General features: G+C 58.4%; 1 protein-coding gene across 6 annotated transcripts; it reads right to left on the reverse strand.

The window, feature by feature from the left end:
- Positions 1-1,801: 1,801 nt before the first annotated feature.
- Positions 1,802-20,098, reverse strand: TPD52L2 (TPD52 like 2). 6 transcript variants are annotated; one of them, XM_024559528.3, is made up of 9 exons: positions 19,939-20,098; positions 17,659-17,804; positions 15,272-15,420; positions 14,470-14,529; positions 10,774-10,875; positions 5,676-5,702; positions 4,709-4,750; positions 3,751-3,799; positions 1,802-3,228 (listed from the first exon to the last, which is right to left on the reverse strand). In XM_024559528.3, exons 1-9 carry the CDS (start codon positions 19,955-19,957, stop codon positions 3,133-3,135), a joined length of 690 nt encoding a protein of 229 aa, XP_024415296.1. In that variant the 5' UTR covers positions 19,958-20,098; the 3' UTR covers positions 1,802-3,132. The 6 variants fall into 6 exon arrangements, with proteins under 6 accessions (XP_024415296.1, XP_024415297.1, XP_045050594.1 ...); XM_024559529.3 differs by lacking the exon at positions 14,470-14,529; XM_045194659.2 differs by lacking the exon at positions 4,709-4,750.
- Between the last annotated feature and the right edge of the window lie 87 nt (positions 20,099-20,185).

Here is a 20,185-nt window from a genome sequence, read left to right on the forward strand (position 1 = left end):
CATTTTTTCCTAGAAACCCATTCCCTGGATACAGAAAAAGGCATATGCACTAGGCTGCTCTTGATGGTGTTATTCGAACAGTGAAAAGGGAAATGGGCCTACTGCACAAGGACACCCAAAGGGTACAGTAATAGAGGACAGACAGAAAGTCTACATGGTAACAAATGCTTGTAATACCTCTGGAGAGTAAAATGAGCAAGATGCATTCTATATAAAAAGCACATTACTACAAAGACACAAGCCAATCTGTTCAGAGAAAGTCACAGGAAGGACACCTGTCAGATGTGGATAGCAGCAGGTACAGTCAGGTCCTGAACCTCTGACCAGGTTAGGCGGACAGTGCTGTTCCACCTGAGGCTCCGGGAAAGCAGGGTGCCCTTCAAAGCCAGCCCAGCAGTGCCCTGTCTCCACCACTCCCCACCGTCTCCCAAAGCTCCCCCCACACACACACCAGTTTATCTAGGGAAACACTGAGTCCTACCCAAAACACGGAAGTGCAAGGCCCTTGAGTGTGGGGCCCACGTCTCTCCACTCTCAGTACCAGCTCACTCTGGTACTGTCACACACAGGTTCTTTCCATCCATGGGAGGTCACCACCCATCCCTGCTGTTACATCTGGGCCGAGCTTGGCTCTCTGACCCCAAAGGAGAGCGATGCTCCCAGAGAGGGGGTCTCCTGCTGTAAACCCAGGACGTTGGGAACGGGTACGTGTGAATCCACAGGCAGCAAGAGATGGAGGCGCTGGGGCACGGGCCTTAGGTGTGGGTGCAGGTAGCACTTCTGGACATGGCAGTGACACTTTGGAGCAGAGAAGGGAATGAGAATCCACATTCCTATTTGCTTTCGCATTAAGATGCCCTGGATTCAAGACGCCCTGACTGCTGTGGCTCAGTGGGGCAAGTGCAGAGGGTCTCCAGTTCAATTCCCAATAAGGGCACATAATTGGATCTCCAGTAGGGGACGCAGAAGAGGCAATCACACTGATGTTTCCCTCTTTCCCTCCTTTACACTTTCTAAAAATAATGAAAATCTCCCCCTAGAAACCCCCAAATATTCAATTAACGAGTAGCAGTCACAGCAGCTGGGTGGGGGGCAGTAGAGACAGGTGGGGAACACACAGGTGTCTGCACATGCCTTGTCATCACTGAATCCTGTACACAGAGTACCTTGAAAACTTAACAGAAGGAAATTAAAAAGTAATGTTAAATAAAAAGGAAAATCAAACCAAGCCCCTGTTGGAGGAAGGCCCGCCACGCAGCTGCTCGCTGACCGGACACTGCCCCTGGAGCCTGCCCTCCCCTCAGTGGTGTCTGGGCCTTGAGTCCACCTCTGTGCGGTTCACCACCCTCTTCCTGGACGGTGTCACATGTTCACGTGGCTCCAGCGCTCTGCAGGGTCCTGAGGACGGGTGCACAGCCCCTGCCCGCACAGCCCAAGGGACATGTGGCTGCCTCGCTCTGCACCGTTACAACAGCAACCTGACGCTCAGGGTCATTGGGCAGCTCTCATCCCAGGCCACACCCTTCCGTGGGGCAAATCCTGGCTGCTTGCTCAACGCCCACAGTGCAGCCCTGCCCCAGCCTGTAACCTGGCTCCTCCCCAGGACAGCACACAGGTTGATCACCTTTATGTTCTTTCCAGCGCTGTTTTCTTCACAGCATCGAAGATTTGCAACTCGTGTTTGAGATGGCCCACTTCCTCCCTGCCTCTCCCCAGGGCACAGGCCTACAACAGAAATCTTGCTCGGTGTGTGCTACTCTTCCCTCACCTTCCTGAAGGAAGCACCACACACCACACCAGATGGAGCGCATGTTCCCCCAAAGGAATGCTTTATTGACAAATTGCCCATGATTTACTTTAAGGAAAAGACAAATCAGCTAGTAGCCCTGCATCCTGCCTCCTACCACACCCCATCTGAGATTCTAACTGCAGAAAGAACGTGAGCGTGGACAGCAGTCCACCAGGGTGCACAGGTCACACACAGGTGAGGTCTGTGCCCGGGAAAGCCAGTAAGGCACAAGCTGCCCTTCCAAACACACCTGACACCTGGGACACTGGGTGAGAGGCTGCTGGGGTGTGGCAGCTTCAAAATGGGAAGAGATCTTCGTAGCTCCTGAGAGAAGGCAACAGCGGAAGTCCAGCAGACCCCACACCCAGCCCTACCCCACTGGGCCCCCGCACTTCCCCGTGCTCCAGGCGTGCAGCAAACAGGCAGGTGGAGCCCCCGACAGTGCTATGCCGCAGGGCCTGCTGAGGCCTGGCTCCTGTGAGGGTAGCATGGTGGCACTGGGGCGTGACTCTCCCCCCACCCCATGCCCACCCCAGAGGCCCAGGAGCCTGCACCAGCAGGAGCTGCCCGGGCATGGAGAAGAGCAAGGAGTGAGCGAGCCCGGCATGCTAGGGTGGAGCGTGTTAACAAGGGGGCCACGGGCAGAGGCAGGTGGATGTGGAATTCTGTCTGGTATGCAGAGCCCACCGAAACACTCTTGTTCTTTGTGTATAAACATTATAAACAATACAGCATAAGGTGATATAAGGCTTGTACTTCAGCTGGAGTCCAAATAATATTCTCTAACTACGAGGCTAAAGCTGCTTGGCGTAGTTTTAAATTTTGAAAAACGCAATTCATTTAAAAAATAAAAATTTGCTTTAGTTAAAGCTGGGCCGTTAGTGTAACAACCAGGCAGCTGCTGACAGCAGCGTCTTTGCGGAGGGTTTCAGAAGGCAGACGAGCTCCTCGTTCAGCCTCTGGAAGGGCGACCGTAGGCCGGACAGGGCTTCTGGACACCGGCGCAGGAAAGGCTGAGTTCACATGCCACCGGCTGCGTGATCCCGGCCTCTCTTCCCTGGCGGAAGTGTGCCAATGAACTAACAAGGCTGGCGTAAGATGTGCGGCTCTGTCCCCACCCCGCCCACCTCCTGGCCCCAGGAGGATGGCATGGTGAGCTGCTGCAGCTAACGACTTTAGTGAGAAGCATCTGTGTACAGGACTGTCCCTCACACATGTGGTAGCACGACTGTCCTCAAAGCTGCTCCACGCGTCCTCTGCAACCGCTGCTGCTCCACCACACAGAGGGGCCGCCGTGAAGAGGGGTGCTGTGCTGGTTCCGTGGCTGCAGAGCTGCTTCAGGCTTAGAAGGGCGTGTGACCGGGCATGGGCTGGTCGCCACTCCCAGCCGGGGAGGGAAGGCCGTCACTGCCATTCTCTCTGCCACCCACCACCTTGGACTACAGACGGAAAGAGGCCAGAAGGACAAACATGAGGCAGGACATACAGTGCCCAGCAGACCCCAGGCCCCTGCTAGGAGCTCGTGCTGTTCACACCTCTGCACGAGCTTATGGAGCATGAGCGCCGCTGAGCCACAGAAAAGAACGGACCACTGACACGGGTCACAGGCTGGGCCTGCTGCCCGGGACTCCACAGTGACAAGCACTCATCCCAAAAAGCCACACTCGCTGTACGGCTCCACCTGTGACTTACCTGGGTTACCAAGCTGTGGGTCTGGAGAGGAGGTCAGTGGGTGTTGGGGAGGGGCACCATGAGGGATCTGTGGGGCGGCCTGCTCTCTACCTGACTGTGTCAGAGTCACACTGGGGCGTTGCTGCAGGGTCCCCTCTAGGGAAACTAGAGGAGGCCCAGGGCTCTCTGTGGTGTTAGCTCCTGTAACTGCATGCAAATCTACGGTGACCGACCAGGTCCACCCAAGTGACAGGCCCCCACGAAGACAAGCAAATGATCCAGGCAGTCACCTTTATGGTCCCAACTCGGTCTTCGAGTGACTTGAAGGTGGCAGAGTTCCTTTAAAGAGAGAGAAAGCAGAGGTCAGTGTGAGGAGCGCCAGGCCTCGAGATTAGGGTCGTCCACCACAAAGAGCCCTGACAGCACCGAGGTCCTGCTGCAGAAAGAAGACTCGCCAAAAGAAGGGGTGGGGGCACCCCTTCCACGGAAGCCAGCCAAGGTCATTCCAGAGGTGTCACCAGGTGAGAGCCAGGTCAGCCACACTTGCCAGCCACAGGGACACGACCTGCCAGCTACCCTGGTGAGACCCAGGCTTTGCATCGGGCAGCTGCTGGCCCCTCGCCTGGGCAGTGGGTGGACACAGGCACGTTCCTGCTACACCCTCGACACACCTGTGCTGGGGTCAGGGAAAGCCAAGTGTGTACTCCACATGCATGTTTCAGGATGAAGCCAAAGGAACCCCGCGGCCTCCCGGGACCAGAGAGTGGTGAGGAGGTGGGAGGAGTGTGCACACAGCCCCAGTTCCACCGGCACCCTCCTATGCAACCACGGCCCCCAGGCCCTGCAGGCCACACACCCAGGCAGGGACTCCCAGCCAGCTCTGTGGTGTGGCAGCTGCTAGTGCTTTCATGAGGACGGGCTCCTCGGGGGGAACTGGCCACAGAGCAGACGGAACCGTCTCCACGAAAGGCCTGGAGGCAGCTGCAGCCTCTGGGCGCCAGGTGTGTATGGGGGCCTCTCCACCCACTCCGACCCTGCAGGAAGTTCTGGAAGGTTCCCGATGGAGCGCAGAGGTCTCTGAGCCTAGCCCCCACTAGCTCTGTGGCCTAGGAGGGGTCTTTCCCAATCCTCATCTGACAGGAGCTGGCCACCAGGGAAAGGCGGGCCTCGTTCAGGGTGGTGGGAAGCCACCTGCTCCCACCCACCCCCTCCCTCCTCTGGGAGCCACGGGGCGCAAGCGTACGTTACCTCATGGCCGGCATACTTATTGAGTGGCGGATGGAGTAGCTGCTGCTTGGAAGCGTGGCAAAAGCAGAGAAGGAAGCAAGAGTTAAGGCAAGGACAGACTGGCCTTCACGGGGCTTTGCGGCGGGGCAGCAGGACCCCGACCCCAGCACCATGGGTATAAACATAAAGGAGCCTCAGAAGGCCCCTCACCGGGTGGAAGGCCCCTCACTCAGCCCAAGGCCCTTCTCCCTCCAGAGTGGCCCCGGAGTGTGACGCTGCGGAGGGAGACCAACCACCTGGGCATCAGAGAAGCTTCTGGAACATGTGGTGGCCAGGTGTCCTTACTTGACTTCACAGTGAGTTAAATGACTTTGGCAAAAGAGGAACCTCCAGGCCAAATGAGTAAAAAGCACTTAAAATCAGAGACAGTTCTGGATTCGGCCTCCAGACCTCCGAGCCAGGAGTGTGAGCCTGGAGAACCAGAACCGCTTGAACGAGAGTCCCACACCCCAGATGGGTCCTGTTGGGGCCCTGGGGCAGCGAGAGTCTCAGGTCCCCAAGGGAGAGACTCAGCCTGGAGGGACAGCCCGGCTTCACAGAAAGAAGATGCAGGAGCAGGGTGGCCCAGGGTCTGCATGACTGACCCCACAAACAGGGCTCTTGCAGGTAGTCCCCTCAGGGAAGCGCTTGGACAGACAGGCTCCAGGGCTGGTCGGGGTGGGACAGGAACAGCACCCAGGCAGGTACACGTCACTGTCAGGGAGATGACCCCGCACGGGTCACGAGGCCGGAGACAACCCACAGGGACCCCAGCTCGAGAAGCCTCCCCGGGGCCTCAGACAAGGCCGTGCTGGCCCTGCCGTGCTGGAAAGGGGCCACAATGGGCAGTTCCCAGCTCCTCAGCACCTTCACCCAGCACGGCCTTCCCCAGGCTGGCAGTCCCGTGCCCTGAGGCAGAGGGGCCACCCACATGCATGCCCAGTCTTACCTAAAGGAGTGAGGGAACGGACGGGCCCTGGCCAGTGGCAGCAGACGGAGAAAAGAAACGAGGGTTAGGTAGAGGCCAGAGCCCGCCCAACCCCTCCACTCAGCCCGCACGGCACACGGTGGCCACGTGCACAGCCCCACAGCTCTGCTCCACCGGCTGGACCAAGCACAGGGACCCACGCTTCCACACACCCCTTTGCAGGCTGCAGGTAAGAAGCCCCAAAGGGTGGGGCAGCGCCAAGACGAGGGATGCGCCTGGTGGGCTCCACCACCTGGAACCAGAGCCGGCTACAATGGGCCAACACACTGTGTGCAGACACACACACTGCGTGTGCACACGGGCAACAGGAGACGGGCACCCTCAGACCTAAGCCCTTTGCGCTCCAGCTCCACCACCACGGATGGCAGAAGCCACCCAGAAACGAGCACGTGTCTGAGGACAGTGCAGGGGAGGGACATGGCCACCTCCTCACTGCCCAGCCCAGCTTGCTGCCTCTAACACTCCGGAGGCCGCCCCAACGTGGGCATCATGGGAAGCGACACTCGCCCACTCACAGGGCCTGGTGTGTGCTCACCACTCGGTGAGCAGCAGGGCCAAACCCAGCCCCTCTCCCACCCTCACCTCACGCCCACAGGCACAAAAAGCTTCTCAGCCCAGGCCAGGCCTCCAGCTCGGGGCTGCTGTCCTGAGGTCCCGCCCCCAGATGCCTCAATGCCTGTTAGGGCTGCCAGCCCAAAACATCCGCCTACACCTCCCCAAACCCGACCTCCATTCAGGAGGTGAGTGCACAACCTGAACTCGAAACTGGGGAAGGTAACGGGCCTCAGCTTCAACCAGCTGAGACCGACCGCATGTGGAGACAATGGGCCATATCTAGGACCCTGAGAGGTTGGAGTTCACAGCACCCCTGGAAGACAAAGAGTCCCCAGGGCGAGAAACACCGGAAAACTGTCACCTCTCCTGGCTCCTTGAGCACGGCCTGGCTGCCCCTGCAAATGGCCCATGCGCACAGAGCGCAGGTGCAAAAGGCACGCAGGTAGGGGCAGTGAGGCCGGGTACGCGCTCAGCGCTGTCCCAGTGCCGCTGTGATGGGAAACCAGCTCACCACCAGCCGTGCCGCCAGTCTCTGAGCAGAGATGGACACATGGGGCCTCCCAAGGCGGCGGGCCGTACAGACTGCCCCTCAGGGGGAGTGATGGCATGTCCCCGTCAGACACCTGGTGTCACACCAGCACTTGAGGAAGGGATGGGCACAACCTGACACGTTGCTTGCTCTAGAGGTGCCAGGGCAGCTGGCCAGCCTCGGCAGACCCTGGAAGCGAGGCCAGGCAGCCAGCGATGTCACCCGTCTGTCACCAGACTCACTGCAGCACAGCTCAGGGGGCCAAAACGGGTGTCCCAGTTCGCAGTGGCAGCGGCCTCCCATCTAACATCACACGAGACATGTCATGGGAAGACACCCAGGCAAGCACTGGCCAAGCAGGGGGACACCTGCAGGAGGACCCACCACAGACCCTCCTGGCTGGCAGTGCAGAAGGTCCCCGTGGGCCCACATCACAGCTGCGCTGGGCAAGGCCTGCATTTATGGGGCGACCCACAGAGACCCCCAGCCACACAGGAGCTCGGCCAGAGCCCCAGGGGTGCGAGGGCGCAGAGGGAACACACAGTCCGCCTACCGACTGCTCAGCTCCTTTACCAGTTTGCGGGTTCTCAAACACTGAGTCAGGGAGAGAGCCCCATCAAACACACAGAGGAAAGGTGAGCTGGGCACTGGCATAAGCCACCTTGCACTGGGCGGCACGGTCCCTCGGGTGTTAGTGTTTGCCTTCATCTCTGGCTGTGGGTGGGGAAACGCCAAACCCAAGCAGGGCAGGGGTGAGGGGTCAGATGCGGCAGCCCCCAGCACACCAAGCCCATGGGCCACGCCACCCGGCGGTTCTCTCAGGGGGCGGTGATGCTGCACAGAGGCATTTCCTGATGCATGGAAGGAAAGGGCGTGGCCCCAAGGGTGGGGCCCGACCTGCACCCCGCACTGCCACTCACTGATGTGTGTCTCCTCCCGGCCAAGGACACAGCTGAGGGTAGGTGCTGCCCCGCAGCCCAGTGAGCACCTGAGCCACACGGCATTCCCTGGCCCCAGGCCATGCTCAAGAGCTACCTCTGATGGCCGTGAGGGTCTGGTCAGCCTAGCACATTCAGCTGGGGCGCCCAGCATGCGACCTGGGCCAGGCACAGCCCCCAAAGAAACCCCAAGCCTGTCCAAGGCAGGTCCCGGTGGCCAGCCTGCCCTTATGCCTGTCCACCCGGACGCCGACCTCCAGGACAGAGTCACTCTCTCCCCACAGAACTTCGAGGAGCACCCCCGCCCTCCCAGGTCCCAGCACTGGATGTTTGCAGAGGCCCCAGGGACCGCCCTCCCCCCGGCGTCACAGAGACACCTGCAAACAAGGGTCCCCAACCAGCTGGTGGGGCTGCTGGGGAGCTCCCAGGGCTCCTGCAGGACCTCCACGACAGGGGTGTCCAACCTTTTGGCGTCTGTGGGCCACACACTGAACACACGGACACTGGCGACAACTGATGAGCAAAAGCAAGGCCTATGCGTAGTCTCCGTGACACTGCCACCACTGCGAAGTCAAGAGCCTCACGTGACCACCCTAGACCACCCTAAGCACGCAGTGGCCCTCTGGGCAATGTTTTGAATCGCCAAGCAGGCCCCAGGGGTGTGACCACCAATGCAGGAAATGTGCCCTCTCTGCTGTCTTCATTATAAAAGAGGGGCCACGTCAAGCGAGTGGGTGTGCGACACGGGACCTGAGAGACGGGCGCACCAGTGTCTGGTTCGACAGAAGTGGCTGCCCAGTCCCAGTGAGTTCTAAGGTGCTCTTCCCATGTTTTGGTTCTAATTTTACTCTTGATGTGTTTATCCTTGAAAATAGTTGCTCGCAAGTGCAGGTGCTGCCAAACAGCGATGGGATGGCATGAGCAAGGTGCGACCGTGAGGCATGGGCATGTGTCTCTGGGAAGACAGGACTCGTCCAAATTCTTCTTCAGGTTGGAGGTCAGGTTGCAGCTCTGCCCGTTCCATCTGAAAACCAGCCGGCACCGTTTGTGTCGACTGGAAACGGAATCGCAAACATAGCAACATATGGATTTTCCCCAGAAAGCTTGAAATCTGTTTTCCAAATCTCGCATCAAATCGAAAAGCAAGGCTGCATGGTTTTTGCTGTGTTTAGCCAATGAGTTGAAACGCATAAAGCCGCCTGCCCTCATTTGAGCTTGCCCGGACTTCAGTTTCATTTGGAGCATTGTTCTGGTTAGAAACATGGTATCAATAAGCTGGTTCTCACCTGGAAGACGCATGTGTAACTCATTTAAATGAGTGGTTAAATCCACCAAAAATGCTAACTCTGTAAGCCAGTCTTCATCGTCAAGTTCCAGCACAAATTTGTGTTTCGATACCATAAACGACTTGGTAACGTGTCACAAGTCTTAACGTCTTTTCACCATCTGGCCTGGACTCAGCCACCTTACTTCCAAAAAGTGAACGCCGTCGCCCTAGTCGGCATCAGTGCTTGGAAGGAATCCTGAGGCCGGCGCTGATTCAGTCCCTCGGCTCTTGCAAAATTCAGTCTTGATGATGATCGCGTGACGTTATCCATTTTTAAAGATTTTGGCATGAATTTCCTCGAGTGCGACGCGGTGACACTCCGTGAAACGTCAGTTTGGGCGGCAGCGGCACCGTCTCCTACCACCTGTACCAGCCCCCCTCGCACCCACACTGCCGGGGGCGCCAGCAGTAGCCCCCATACCCGGCGTGCTGACCACGGACAGAGAACATCGCTTTGATGCATCTCTTACTGCTTCACGTGCATCTCTGGACTCAGTTGTGCCTTTGAGTGGCACCGAGACTCACTTCTTCAGTGACATCATATCCGTCATCAACACCTCTGAGGAAAATGGCAAGCGAGCCGCGTCTGTGGCGTCGGTGCAAACACCCGTCGCCAAAGCACAGAACTGAAAACCCGCAGCTTCACCCTCCAAACATCTTCCCACAGATTCTCCAGTTTCTGCAACTCGCCCGGCTACAGTCTGGTGAAACTAATTGGGGTCAGAAACATTCCCCTTCTTTTCAGGGCAGATTATGTTGGCCACGCTCCCTTCGCGGTGCTGCGTAAAGTCGCCATCAGTACATGCTTCCGTTTTTTTTGCTATTAAACATGCTTCCACGTAACCAGCTTTTACAGTGGAATACGCCCGAGTTGTAACTTTCTGAAAAACGTTTTGTTGAGAAAACAGACTTCTCTTCAGTTCTCCTATTTTGTCCTTACAACACAAACTTTCATACGCATTGAATTGGCAGCACGTTTTTGCATAAAACGCCTTTTCAAATCATAGTCTTTGAAAACGTGCACAAATTCCCTGCAAACGAAGCAGAGTGCCTTACTATCCGCCTCGACAAAAAAGCATCCTCTGTCCACTTCTCATTGAACGATATTCCTTCGTCTGTAACTTTTCTTCTAAGATGTCATAAAAGCCGTGTTGGGATTGAAAAAATAACAGGTAAGGGGCTCTATTACGAAAGGCACTTCTACTATGAAAATTAACTGACAGGAGGGCGGAAAGCAGGGTCTGGGAAGGCGCCGTCGAGGTGAGGAAGCACCTGCTACAGTCGGGCCAGAGTGCTGACTCTACCCTGACGGGAGTGGCCCAGGGCCACAGCGGCAGGCGGAGACACTTGAAGGTCGCTGCCTCACAGGGTCACCACAAGCACAGGCCACGTCTGACGGCGTCTGTGCCACGCCTGCGCTGGGAAGAGGACACGCTGGAGGCCGCACACGGCCGTGACACTGAAGGCACGCATGTGTGCAAATAGTGAGCACATGCGTGTGCTTGTTTTGCCTGATGCTGCAACACCTGACCACACACACAAGATGTCCTAGCGCTATAAGTAAACTCACGCTTTTGTGTCGGGCCACGTTCAGAGCCACCCTGGGCCGCAGCTGGACACCCCTGCTCTAGAGACCAGAAACCCCGAAAACCTCACCTGCCTGGCCCAGGCTTCAGGGCAGAGGGGCAGCGGCCGGGGGTAGGGCCTTACCGCATGTCCCCGAGCTTCCGGCTGATGGCAGAGCCCATGGTGGACAGGGCAGCTGAAGTCTTCTGTCCTGCCTGAGAGAGCGTTTCCTGAGTCTTCTTGTAGCTGGAAGAAGAAACACAGTTAAGCCAACCAAGCCCCAGGGGCATCCACCACCCACATCCACAGCCAAGGACCAAAGCGTCCGGACAGCACAGAGTGGCAAGGCGGCGGGGCGGGAGCCCTGCCTGAGCCCCAGGGACGCCCTGGGAGGAAGCAGCACCACAGGCCGTGGCCTCCAGGCCTGCAGCAGCCCTGAGTTGTTTCATTTTGTATCAAAAAAAAATTTTTTTTTTATTTCTAGAGAGAAGGGAAGGGAAGGGAAGGAGAAAGAGAGGGAGAGAAACACCAACGTATGGTCGCCTCTCACGTACTGGGGACCTAGCCTGCAACCCAGGCCCGTCACTGACTGGGAGTCAGATGGTGACCCTCCCAGCCACTGCCCTCAGGAAGGTTCCCCCACTGTCACCTGTGAGGCAGCCCCCGCGGCCCAGGCAGCAGCGGCTGTCTCAGGCTGCGGGCCCCTGCAGCTCGCCACCTGCCGCGCCGTCTCACTACGTCCGCTCAGAACTGTGGGAACCCCCACCTCGTGCCACCATTCTCAGTTCCAGGGCTACTCCTGGTTCACAGCGAGGACGTGCCAGGCCAGTCCCGAGAGCTCACACCCAGGGCCCTCGGCCCTGTCCAGCTGCAGCCTCGAGCATGTCCCTGCAGCTCGAACCCAGGAGCTCCCTTCTGGCCAGCCTGGGGCTGCAGGACAATGGCTTGAGACGGCTGGGCTCTCGGGATGCCAGCCGACACAGGGCCTGCCAGCGTGCCCTGGGCACAGGTGACCACGGAGTCAGAGGGCACTGTCAGTGGGTCTCCTGAGCCCCTCCCACCGTCCACTCTGCACAGCTGCCTGCCGGAGGCCCCTGAGCGCGCCCACTGCTCTCTCCTTCGGGCCTGCCTGAGCTGGCCCTCTGACCCTACAGCATCTCTGCCTGGAGCTGCCACCCTCACCACAGCCTGTCTCAGGGCCCGGCCAGACTGCGGCATTCGGGGCAGGTGCCCACAGCGCAGCCTGCCGAGGAAGGCCACTGCACCTTCTCCGGGGGACTTGCAGAACCTGCCACGCCCACCCCCAGACCTAGGCTGAGGAAATGCTTTCGATTCAAAGGGAGTTAATAACGTCACCTGCAAGGAACAGCCTCTGTGCACCTGCAGACACGCACCAGGTGCGAGAGCAGCAAGGACGCACAACATCTCCTCTCAGAAACAGAACTCGCGACCTACCTCCAAGCCCACCTTCCCTGGGATGACGAGCCTGGGAGACCACGGTGACATGCTGGATGTGCTGCAGTGAGCCGGGCGGAGACAGAGGGTTTAGGGACAGAGCCGCATGGAGCCTCCACTTGTGCCCACACGGCCAGGCTGGGACTTGGGTCAGAGAGGCTGTGCGGCAACCCGCACTGGCAGTCTGCAGTGACAAGCAGGGGCACCCGGGGTGGCATGGAACCCACAGGAGGCTGCGTCCCCGCCCTCCGCAGGCCTCTGCATCTTTGGGGTGTTTGGACACGTGCCACCAGCGACTTCTCCAGGAGCCTCACAGTGAGGCCACTAAAGGGGCCGAGCCACCATGCTGGAGCGCTGGGCTGGGCTGCCCAGCTGGCACAGCTTTGGGCATCACCTCCACCTTGTGTGAAAGTGCCGGAATAGAGCCCTGAGAGACACCTGTCTCCTCTGGGGCACCTGTGGAGGTACTTCCTCCTGCACCTTCATCCAGGGCTGCCCCACCCCCCCATGAGGGTAGGCACATGGCCCCAGTCTGGCAGCTAGAGATCCTCCCTCCTGAGCACAGCGAGACCCAGTGAGAGCTACACTGGGCCACCTGGTTGCTGGGCACCTGCTGCACCATAGAGAAGGAACTGAGAACAAAGTCACTGCAGGGAGGGCAGAAGGTCCCCGGCCCTCGATGGGCGCCCTGGTGGGGGAGGGCCTGGAGCAGGGCCTTCTCAATGGGCAAGGCCTCCCCTGCGCGCGGCGGACGCTCTGCGGAGCTTCCTGTCCCTGCCACCTCTGCACCCAACACAGGGGCCTCTTGAGTCACCTGCTGCCACAGGGCCCCAGTGGCCGCTCCGAGGGCGGCGCTCGCTAAGAGGGCCCTGAAGAAAGAGCCCACGGGGCGACCATTTCACCATCAGCAGCGCAGCTGCACTCGGGCACCACTGCTGAGTCCAAGGGGCAGTGGGCCAGGAGGAGCCGCACCAGCAGCATCGAAGTGCCCCCAGCACAGCTCCACGTGCCCCACACCAGGACCTGTAGCCCCGTGGGCAGGGAGATGCGCTCAGCCCGCTGCACCCACCCCTCCAGGCACTCTGCCAGCTGTCCTGCAGCAGGACCCCGGGGGCTCCTTCCCCCAGAGGCGGCATGCCGCCCGGGCCGTGCCACCCTCCTCCTGGGCAGTCACCAGAGAGAAGCCTCCAGCCTGGGAGCATCACTCCAACAACTTTCTCATAACGGAAAGGGGGGAGACCTAGGGGTGTCATCCACTGCCCGGCAAAGCACAAGGATGGGCCAGGCCCAGAGCCGCGGCTACTCCCAGAGGGCTCGTTCACACCACACTGTTCTGGGACAGCAAGCAGCTGGTCTCACCGAACACCACCACCGTCTCCTTAGGCCGTTTTCAGATGAAGTCTGCACTGTGACCTGCCTGGTGACAGCCACCGCATCAACCTGAAAGTACCGCCTAACACAGTCCCGAAGGCACAGCACAGCACAGCCGTACTCTTCCTACACCCACTGCCACGACCAGCCATGTGTCAGACACAGACAGCATCAACCACGAACCGCCAGGGTTCCCTGGCGCACGGCTCGCCACCCTGGGGTCCCAGGCACCTTCGGGAGAAGCTGGGCAGCAGCCGTTCCCTTCCCATCCAACACAACAGAACTTCTTAACAAGACAGGAGAACCTGAGAAGGCAACAGTTTTTAAACACCGCCCTACGTGGTCCCAAGAACTAGAATCAGAGTGTAGCACAGAGAACTGGGCTTCTACCACCTCGCCAAAGGAGCCCAGACAACAGGCCGCAGCTGCTCTCGGCCGGAGCTCCAGCAGGCCTGGGCTGCCCTGGGCCTCCTGCACTCCGCTGGCTCCGTGCAGCCGGCAGCTGGGTGCCATGCAGACCACTCCGTCGGGACCCCATAGCACAACCCGCACCCCCAGTTCAAGGAACCCCTCAGTACCAGGGCAGTTCTGGAGCCCCAACAGCTGCAGCAGGGTCTGCAGGGGAAGGAAGCAGGGCCAAAAACCCCCAGACACCACCGTCCACACTAGTCAGGAGGCACTCCACCATCGGCCCACTGTGGACACCGAGGAGCATCTACAAGGCAGACGCGCTGCCCAGGCCCAACCTGAGCCCTCTTTAAGGGTCACGTGCCAGGCAGAGAGATGAGCTTGGTGTGGTCGGGGGCTGGACCCCCTTTGGGGACCGAGCCCTGGCTCTGGGGTGTGAGGCACAGTTTCATCTGTATTTGGGAGGGAAAAGTAGACATGAAAGACAAGAGCCCGAAAACACCGCACTGGGTTTGCCCCGAGTGCATGCACCCGGCTGGCGCCGGCCAGGCAGGTCGGGAGGAGAGGAGGAAGAGTGAGACAGGCGCCAACAGCAAAGACACTCACAGGTCCGACTGGGTCACTCTCTCATTCCACTCTCCGAGTATCTCAGTAGTCCTCACATAGCTACAAGGGAAAGTCGGTGGTGAGTCACAGGGAAAGTGTTTCACCGGTCTCAAACTACAGGTTATGGCTGCAGGTGCACCGCGTCGCAGACTGCCCGAGAGCAGGGTCTGCAGCTTCTAACGGGTGCCTGCTGGGCAGGCCCAGGGGAGGTGGCGGCAGAACAGACCAGCTTCCCCACCACGCCCAGCAGTGCCTGGGTCCGTCCATGTAAGATGGTCCTTGGGAACACAGGGCTATGAAGGGCAGGAGGTGAACAGCCTATGGCCCCAAAACACTTCTGTGACGGTCTCCCTTTGAGACTCAAAACTATGATTTCATTGAGAGAAATGTACTTTTCACAGGTGAGGTTTACGAAATGGCATGAACCTGCCTTTCTGTGGGGACCTGGCCTATTCAGTAGGGGCAGCACTCCCCGCCCCCACCTCAAGAGAACACAGGTCGGCAGGCGCGGAGCTACACTCCCCAAGTTCGGAGGGAGAGCTGAGTCACGCTGGGCTCAGCAGGCCTGGGGTTGTGACCACACCGCACTCTGAAGGGCTCATGTCCACTTGAGCAAACACTGAGCTATGGGGACCACAGGAGAGCTGGTCTCATCCAGGACCTAACGAGACTTCTCTCAAATCCAGACCCCGAAACGCACCCATGGCCACTTCCACTTGGACAGCCTCCAGTGCATGCTGCAGGGTCTGGGACACGGGGCCCCGCCCCGCCCCCAGGGCCCCACCACGGAGCGGGCACCTACGCGGGAGAGCCCTGCATGTCGTGCCAGCTGCGAGTCAGGTTCTGCTTCAGGCCCTCCAGGGCTGACAGGCCCAGCTTCCGCCTCAGCTCTCCACAGTGCCTTTCCTTGGCTGCCAGCACCTGGCGCAGAGTGATGATCTCCTCTTCCACCTGCACGAGCATGTGGGGGACACGGTCAGCTGCCCTGTCACAGGAAGTGACTGACACCCCGACACGCTGCCACGAGAGGGCGCTCAGTCACACAGCTCATCCAGGGACGGCACAGCCGGTGGTTCTCAGTGGCACCGGCACCCAGGCCGAGTGGTCCCAACAGGGCTGCCCACCTTCATGCCTATGTGCAGCAGACTCAACAAGGCCTGCCAAGGCTCTGCCCTGGGACTGGGCACAGCGGTCAGGGGAGCGATGCCCCTTCTCCTCGGGCCGGGCCTGAGCTTGGACACAGAGGCTGGAGCACCTGGCCACCAGCCCCGCCTGTAGCCTCTATGCAGCAGGAAGGACGCAGAGCTGACAGACGGACAGGTGGCCAGAGACCCAGGGGACAGAGAAACACCCTCAGGACATCTGCATCCCGGAGGCCAGCCGCAGGCCTTGGCAAAAGCCAAGCGTGATGCACTTTTGTGTTCAGGGGAGTCTGAGCGGCTGACAGGGAGAGCCCCGAACCACCTCGGGTCCTGAGAGGAGAGAGTGATGCTAGAAGGGCGCACTCGTGAGGCCTCACGACCTCGGAGTTGTGTGTGGTGTGCAGTGCCCATGTGAGCGGCTGCTCTTAAAAACAAAAAAACAAAACAAAACAAAACAAAAAAACACACCCCTTTCTTTAGGAAGTGCTCATCTGGACTAACGGTCTGAAAACAGCTTGGAGCTGTGTGTGCATCCCTAGACTCTGTCGTGGAGAGTATGGGGTTGGCCAAAAAGTTCATTTGTTTTTCCTACACAATGGCTCTGGTAGTGCTTTGCTGTCTTCAGTTCATTCGAACAATTTTGTTAGGTGTAGTGACAGCTGTCCTATCAGCATGTGCTTTAAAGACTTATTTTTAGAGCTATGAGAAGGGAGAGAGAAAGAGAGAGAGACAACCAGCAACATATGAAAGACAGTGAGTGATACACTGGCCAGTTGCCTCTCACACCCCCCAAACAGGGGCATGGCCCGCAACCCAGGCATGTGCCCTGAGAATCGAACCAGCGACCTTCGGGTCTGACGCTCAAACCACTGAGCCACATCAGCCAGGGCTCAGCATGCTTTAAAAAAAAAAGGAAAAAAAGAAACTTATCAAAATTGGTGGATTTTTGTACAGCCATTTTAATATTGAAAATGGAAGAAGATACATAGCATTTCTGGTGTGTTACGCTTTATTATTTCAAGAAAAAGGTAAAAATGCAACTGAAATGCAAGAAAAGATTTGTACAGATTTGTGCAGTGTCTGGAGAACGTGCTGTGCTGTGACTGATTGAACGTGTCCAAAGTAGTTTGCGAAGTTTCCTGGTTCTTTTGACATTTTGGCCAAAAGACTCTTTGCGGTGGGGCTGTCTCATGCACTGGAAGACGTTTGGCAGCACCCCTGGCCTCTACCCTCTACAAGCCAACAGCACAAGACAGCCAACATACTCAAAGTATCCAAATCAAAAGCCCTTGGAGTGCTGGTCTGGAGGCCCATGCACCCGAGGTGAAGGGCGAAGACTGCATGCCCTCGGACTCCTCGCTGCTCCTCTCCTAACAGCTGTTCAATTCAGAAAAGCCACCGCATGCTTTCCCAGGGTCCGACCTGGTCCTGGGGCTGAAGGCCATCTGTCCAGACCACGGACTGCACCCAGGGGTGTTACGACCAGGCATGCCCCTGCAGACACAGGGGAGGCCTCCGACAAGCAGGGGCCTGACTGGACATGGGGTCGGACACTAACAAGTCCCTGTCCCCAGACTCTGGACTCTCAGCTAAGTCGCTACCGGGCTCTGCATCACACGGTAAAACACACTCTTGGCAGTTGGTCGGAATAAAAATTACACTTGGAGGCTTTTGTTCTTAACCCCTATTTCCTCTTAGGGGACTCCCTTTAAAAAGCTCACGTAAAGCACTTTTTACAAAAGTATTTTTGAAAAAAATTAAAACCCGGGGCCGTCAGATTTATGGGGTTTGAAAACGTGAGGCATTCACTCCAACAGAGCAAGCTCCCACTGGGTGGCACCTGCATTGTGCTGTCTCCTTGGGGACGCACTCCTCACGGAGGGCCCACGAGGTGCCAGGTGCAAAGTCAGGGCTGCAAAGAGCCATTTCTTCGGGGCTGCAGGGACGGCCTCCACATTCTGCAGAGCCACACCAGCCACGGCCCCTTGTCAGCCTGGGAAGGCCTCGACTCTCGGTCACCCCAGGCCCCCCAGCCCAGACACAGCACCTTTGAGAGCTCGGCCCTGAGCTCCTCCTCCTCCGCTTCCGTCAGACCCTCAGCAGCAGGCGTCTGGGTGGCCCCCGCCGCATCAACAGGGACGTCCATCATGGCGTCAGGCAGCAGACCTTTGTTAGGAGAATTCAGGTTGATATCTGCCAGAGACAAAATGAGTCCAGAAAGCGCATCAAGGAAGGAGTTGTAGAGGAGCCCAGGGGCAGAGGGGAAGGACAGGGGGAAAGGACAGGCGGCAGGACACTGACAAAGCCTCTTCTCTGGAAGCTTCTGTGAAGATGGTCGGGACCACTTACTGGGGGCAGCACATCCACACCACCCCAGGAGCTGCTTCAGGGCCTAGAATGCTGGCTTCCCCGAGAGAACAAGTCTCCTGAGCCAGGAAAACTTTGCTGCGAGGCACCGTGAGAGCCAAGGAGCCTAATACGGTTGTGAACACGGGCACCGCTTTCCATGCAGCTAACCTGCCAGAGCCCACGCTATGATTACACAGAAGGAGCATGCGCTGAACACGCCACCCTGCGAGGACCCGAGGCACGCCTGCACCCGCCCCGGCTACGCCCAGGCCAGGTCCGGGTTCCCAGTCACTGTGCTCCTTCCCTTGGAGTGAACCTCCCTGTGCAGGTCTACGAGCCACCGCACAAGGACATAGGGCAGCCTCAGGCCTTTCCTGCCGGCCTTAGCACTTTCACACCATCAGCAGTGAAGATGCAGCCTTTGTATGGTGTCTGGCACCTTCAAAAGTAGGTTAAGTAAGAAGCATGAGGGCTAGAGAGAAGGAAAGAGTTTTTAACTGCAGGCATGTTTGGCTACTGCCTGCTAAGTATAGATGGAAAGCACTTAAAACCAATGATGCTCCACTTAGCTGGCTGTCTCGTTCCCTTCACTCCTCACCCACTCGCTCCAGCTGGGCACTCCCTTGGTGCTCCACTGAGGTTTACAAAGAGAAGCACGTCCACTTTGAAATCAACTGATTCTGGTTTTTAACTGGGATCAACCTACATGATTTTACTTCATCACCTGTATCCACTACGTTAAACCTGCTAAAATCCAGTAAATGCCTTGAAATCTTTAAAAATAAACAAGGGCTCCCGGACAGTGTCTGGCTAGAAAGCTAAGGCTGGACCCCATTGAAGTCGCCCCCAGGCAGAAACGGGGCACTTGCCGAGCATGCCGGGCGTTGTGTGGTACCAGCCTCACCACATAGTACAGGCAGGAAAGGGTCTTACCAAAGGACCCCCAGAGAATGAGCACAGGGTGGGCCCTGGCTCCCAAACCTTGCATAATCATCTGAAGTTGGGAGCAACATGAGGACCAATCTCCAAGAGCTGTTCTGAAAGCGGAAAAAGGTCATTTGAGAAGTAAGCTTAATACAGTGTCTGGCACACAGTCGGTGCTCAGTGAAATGTTCTCGGATAGTCTCACGATCAGAATCCAGTGCTTGTGATGCTTAACTAACTAGGGACACAAACCGAGCAGTGAAAAGCCTCCTGAATGTCTCAAGGCCCCCGCAGGAGCTTTTGCCGGTCAACTCCTTTGTAAGTAGTCATAAAAAGTAGGAAAACCTACAGAATATTATCAGAACCCAGGAATTCTAATGTTTAACTAATATGCTGGTAAGAGCACCCTGAAATTATCCAGTGTAGTTATGTCAACACAGAAATTTAGCGGCCCCCTCCCCCCCAGCCCCAGAGCCTCGTAAAGGGAGACAGACTCTTTATCACCTTCCCAAGATTTGCATATCCTGGGCCCGCGCCACCCCCACCCCCAGCAGCCATCTCAGACTGGTTTTGGTATCTGTCTGGAAACCGGCCGGTACGTTGGGTGTGTCCCTAACTCAAGGCGCCCTCTCGTTCCGGAGACGACCTCGGAATGGGCTGCGCTCCGAGCAGCGTTGCCACCCAAGGGGCGCCGCGCTGAACGCGAGCACGGTTTCACCTCCCCAACTCCCCCGTCCCCCGTCCCCCGGGAGCCGCGCACACCTCGGACCAAGTCCAGAGGGAGCGTCTCTGAGAGCCCAGCGCTGGCACGGCGGGCGGGGGCCTAACGAGAGGTGCCGGCAGTGAGGAAGTCCAAAGCTCTAGAGCCCGGGGGGAGGGTGGTGACGGGGACCCAGTCCTCCCGGAGATCCAAGCTGGGAGCGGAAGACGCACGCCGCGACCGCCTGGGAGCCGAGAGGGGCCGCGGGGTGAGGGGGAGCAGAGCAGGGAACCGAGAGTCCGAGACGCGACCCGGAGAGGGGCGGAGCGTGGGCCCGCCGAGCCCGCAGCTTACCTTGGCCAGCAGAGTCCATGTTCAGACGGCGGCCCGGCCACAGCTGGACTTGGGGCCGGAGTCGCGGGTACAGAAGCCGAGCGGGCAGACTCGGGCGACGCTCGCCGGGCACACACCAGCCAGCGGAACTGCTTCAGCCGCCGTGGCATTACGTAATCAGCAACGCGACGGCCCACTTCCGCTTTGACGCGCGCTCCGCCTTCGTCCCGCCCCCAAAAGCGCTGTCCAATAAGAGAGTTGCTTGGCC

The sequence above is a fragment of the Desmodus rotundus genome, chromosome 6 (genome assembly GCF_022682495.2).
Source record: "Desmodus rotundus isolate HL8 chromosome 6, HLdesRot8A.1, whole genome shotgun sequence".
Classification (NCBI taxonomy): domain Eukaryota; kingdom Metazoa; phylum Chordata; class Mammalia; order Chiroptera; family Phyllostomidae; genus Desmodus; species Desmodus rotundus.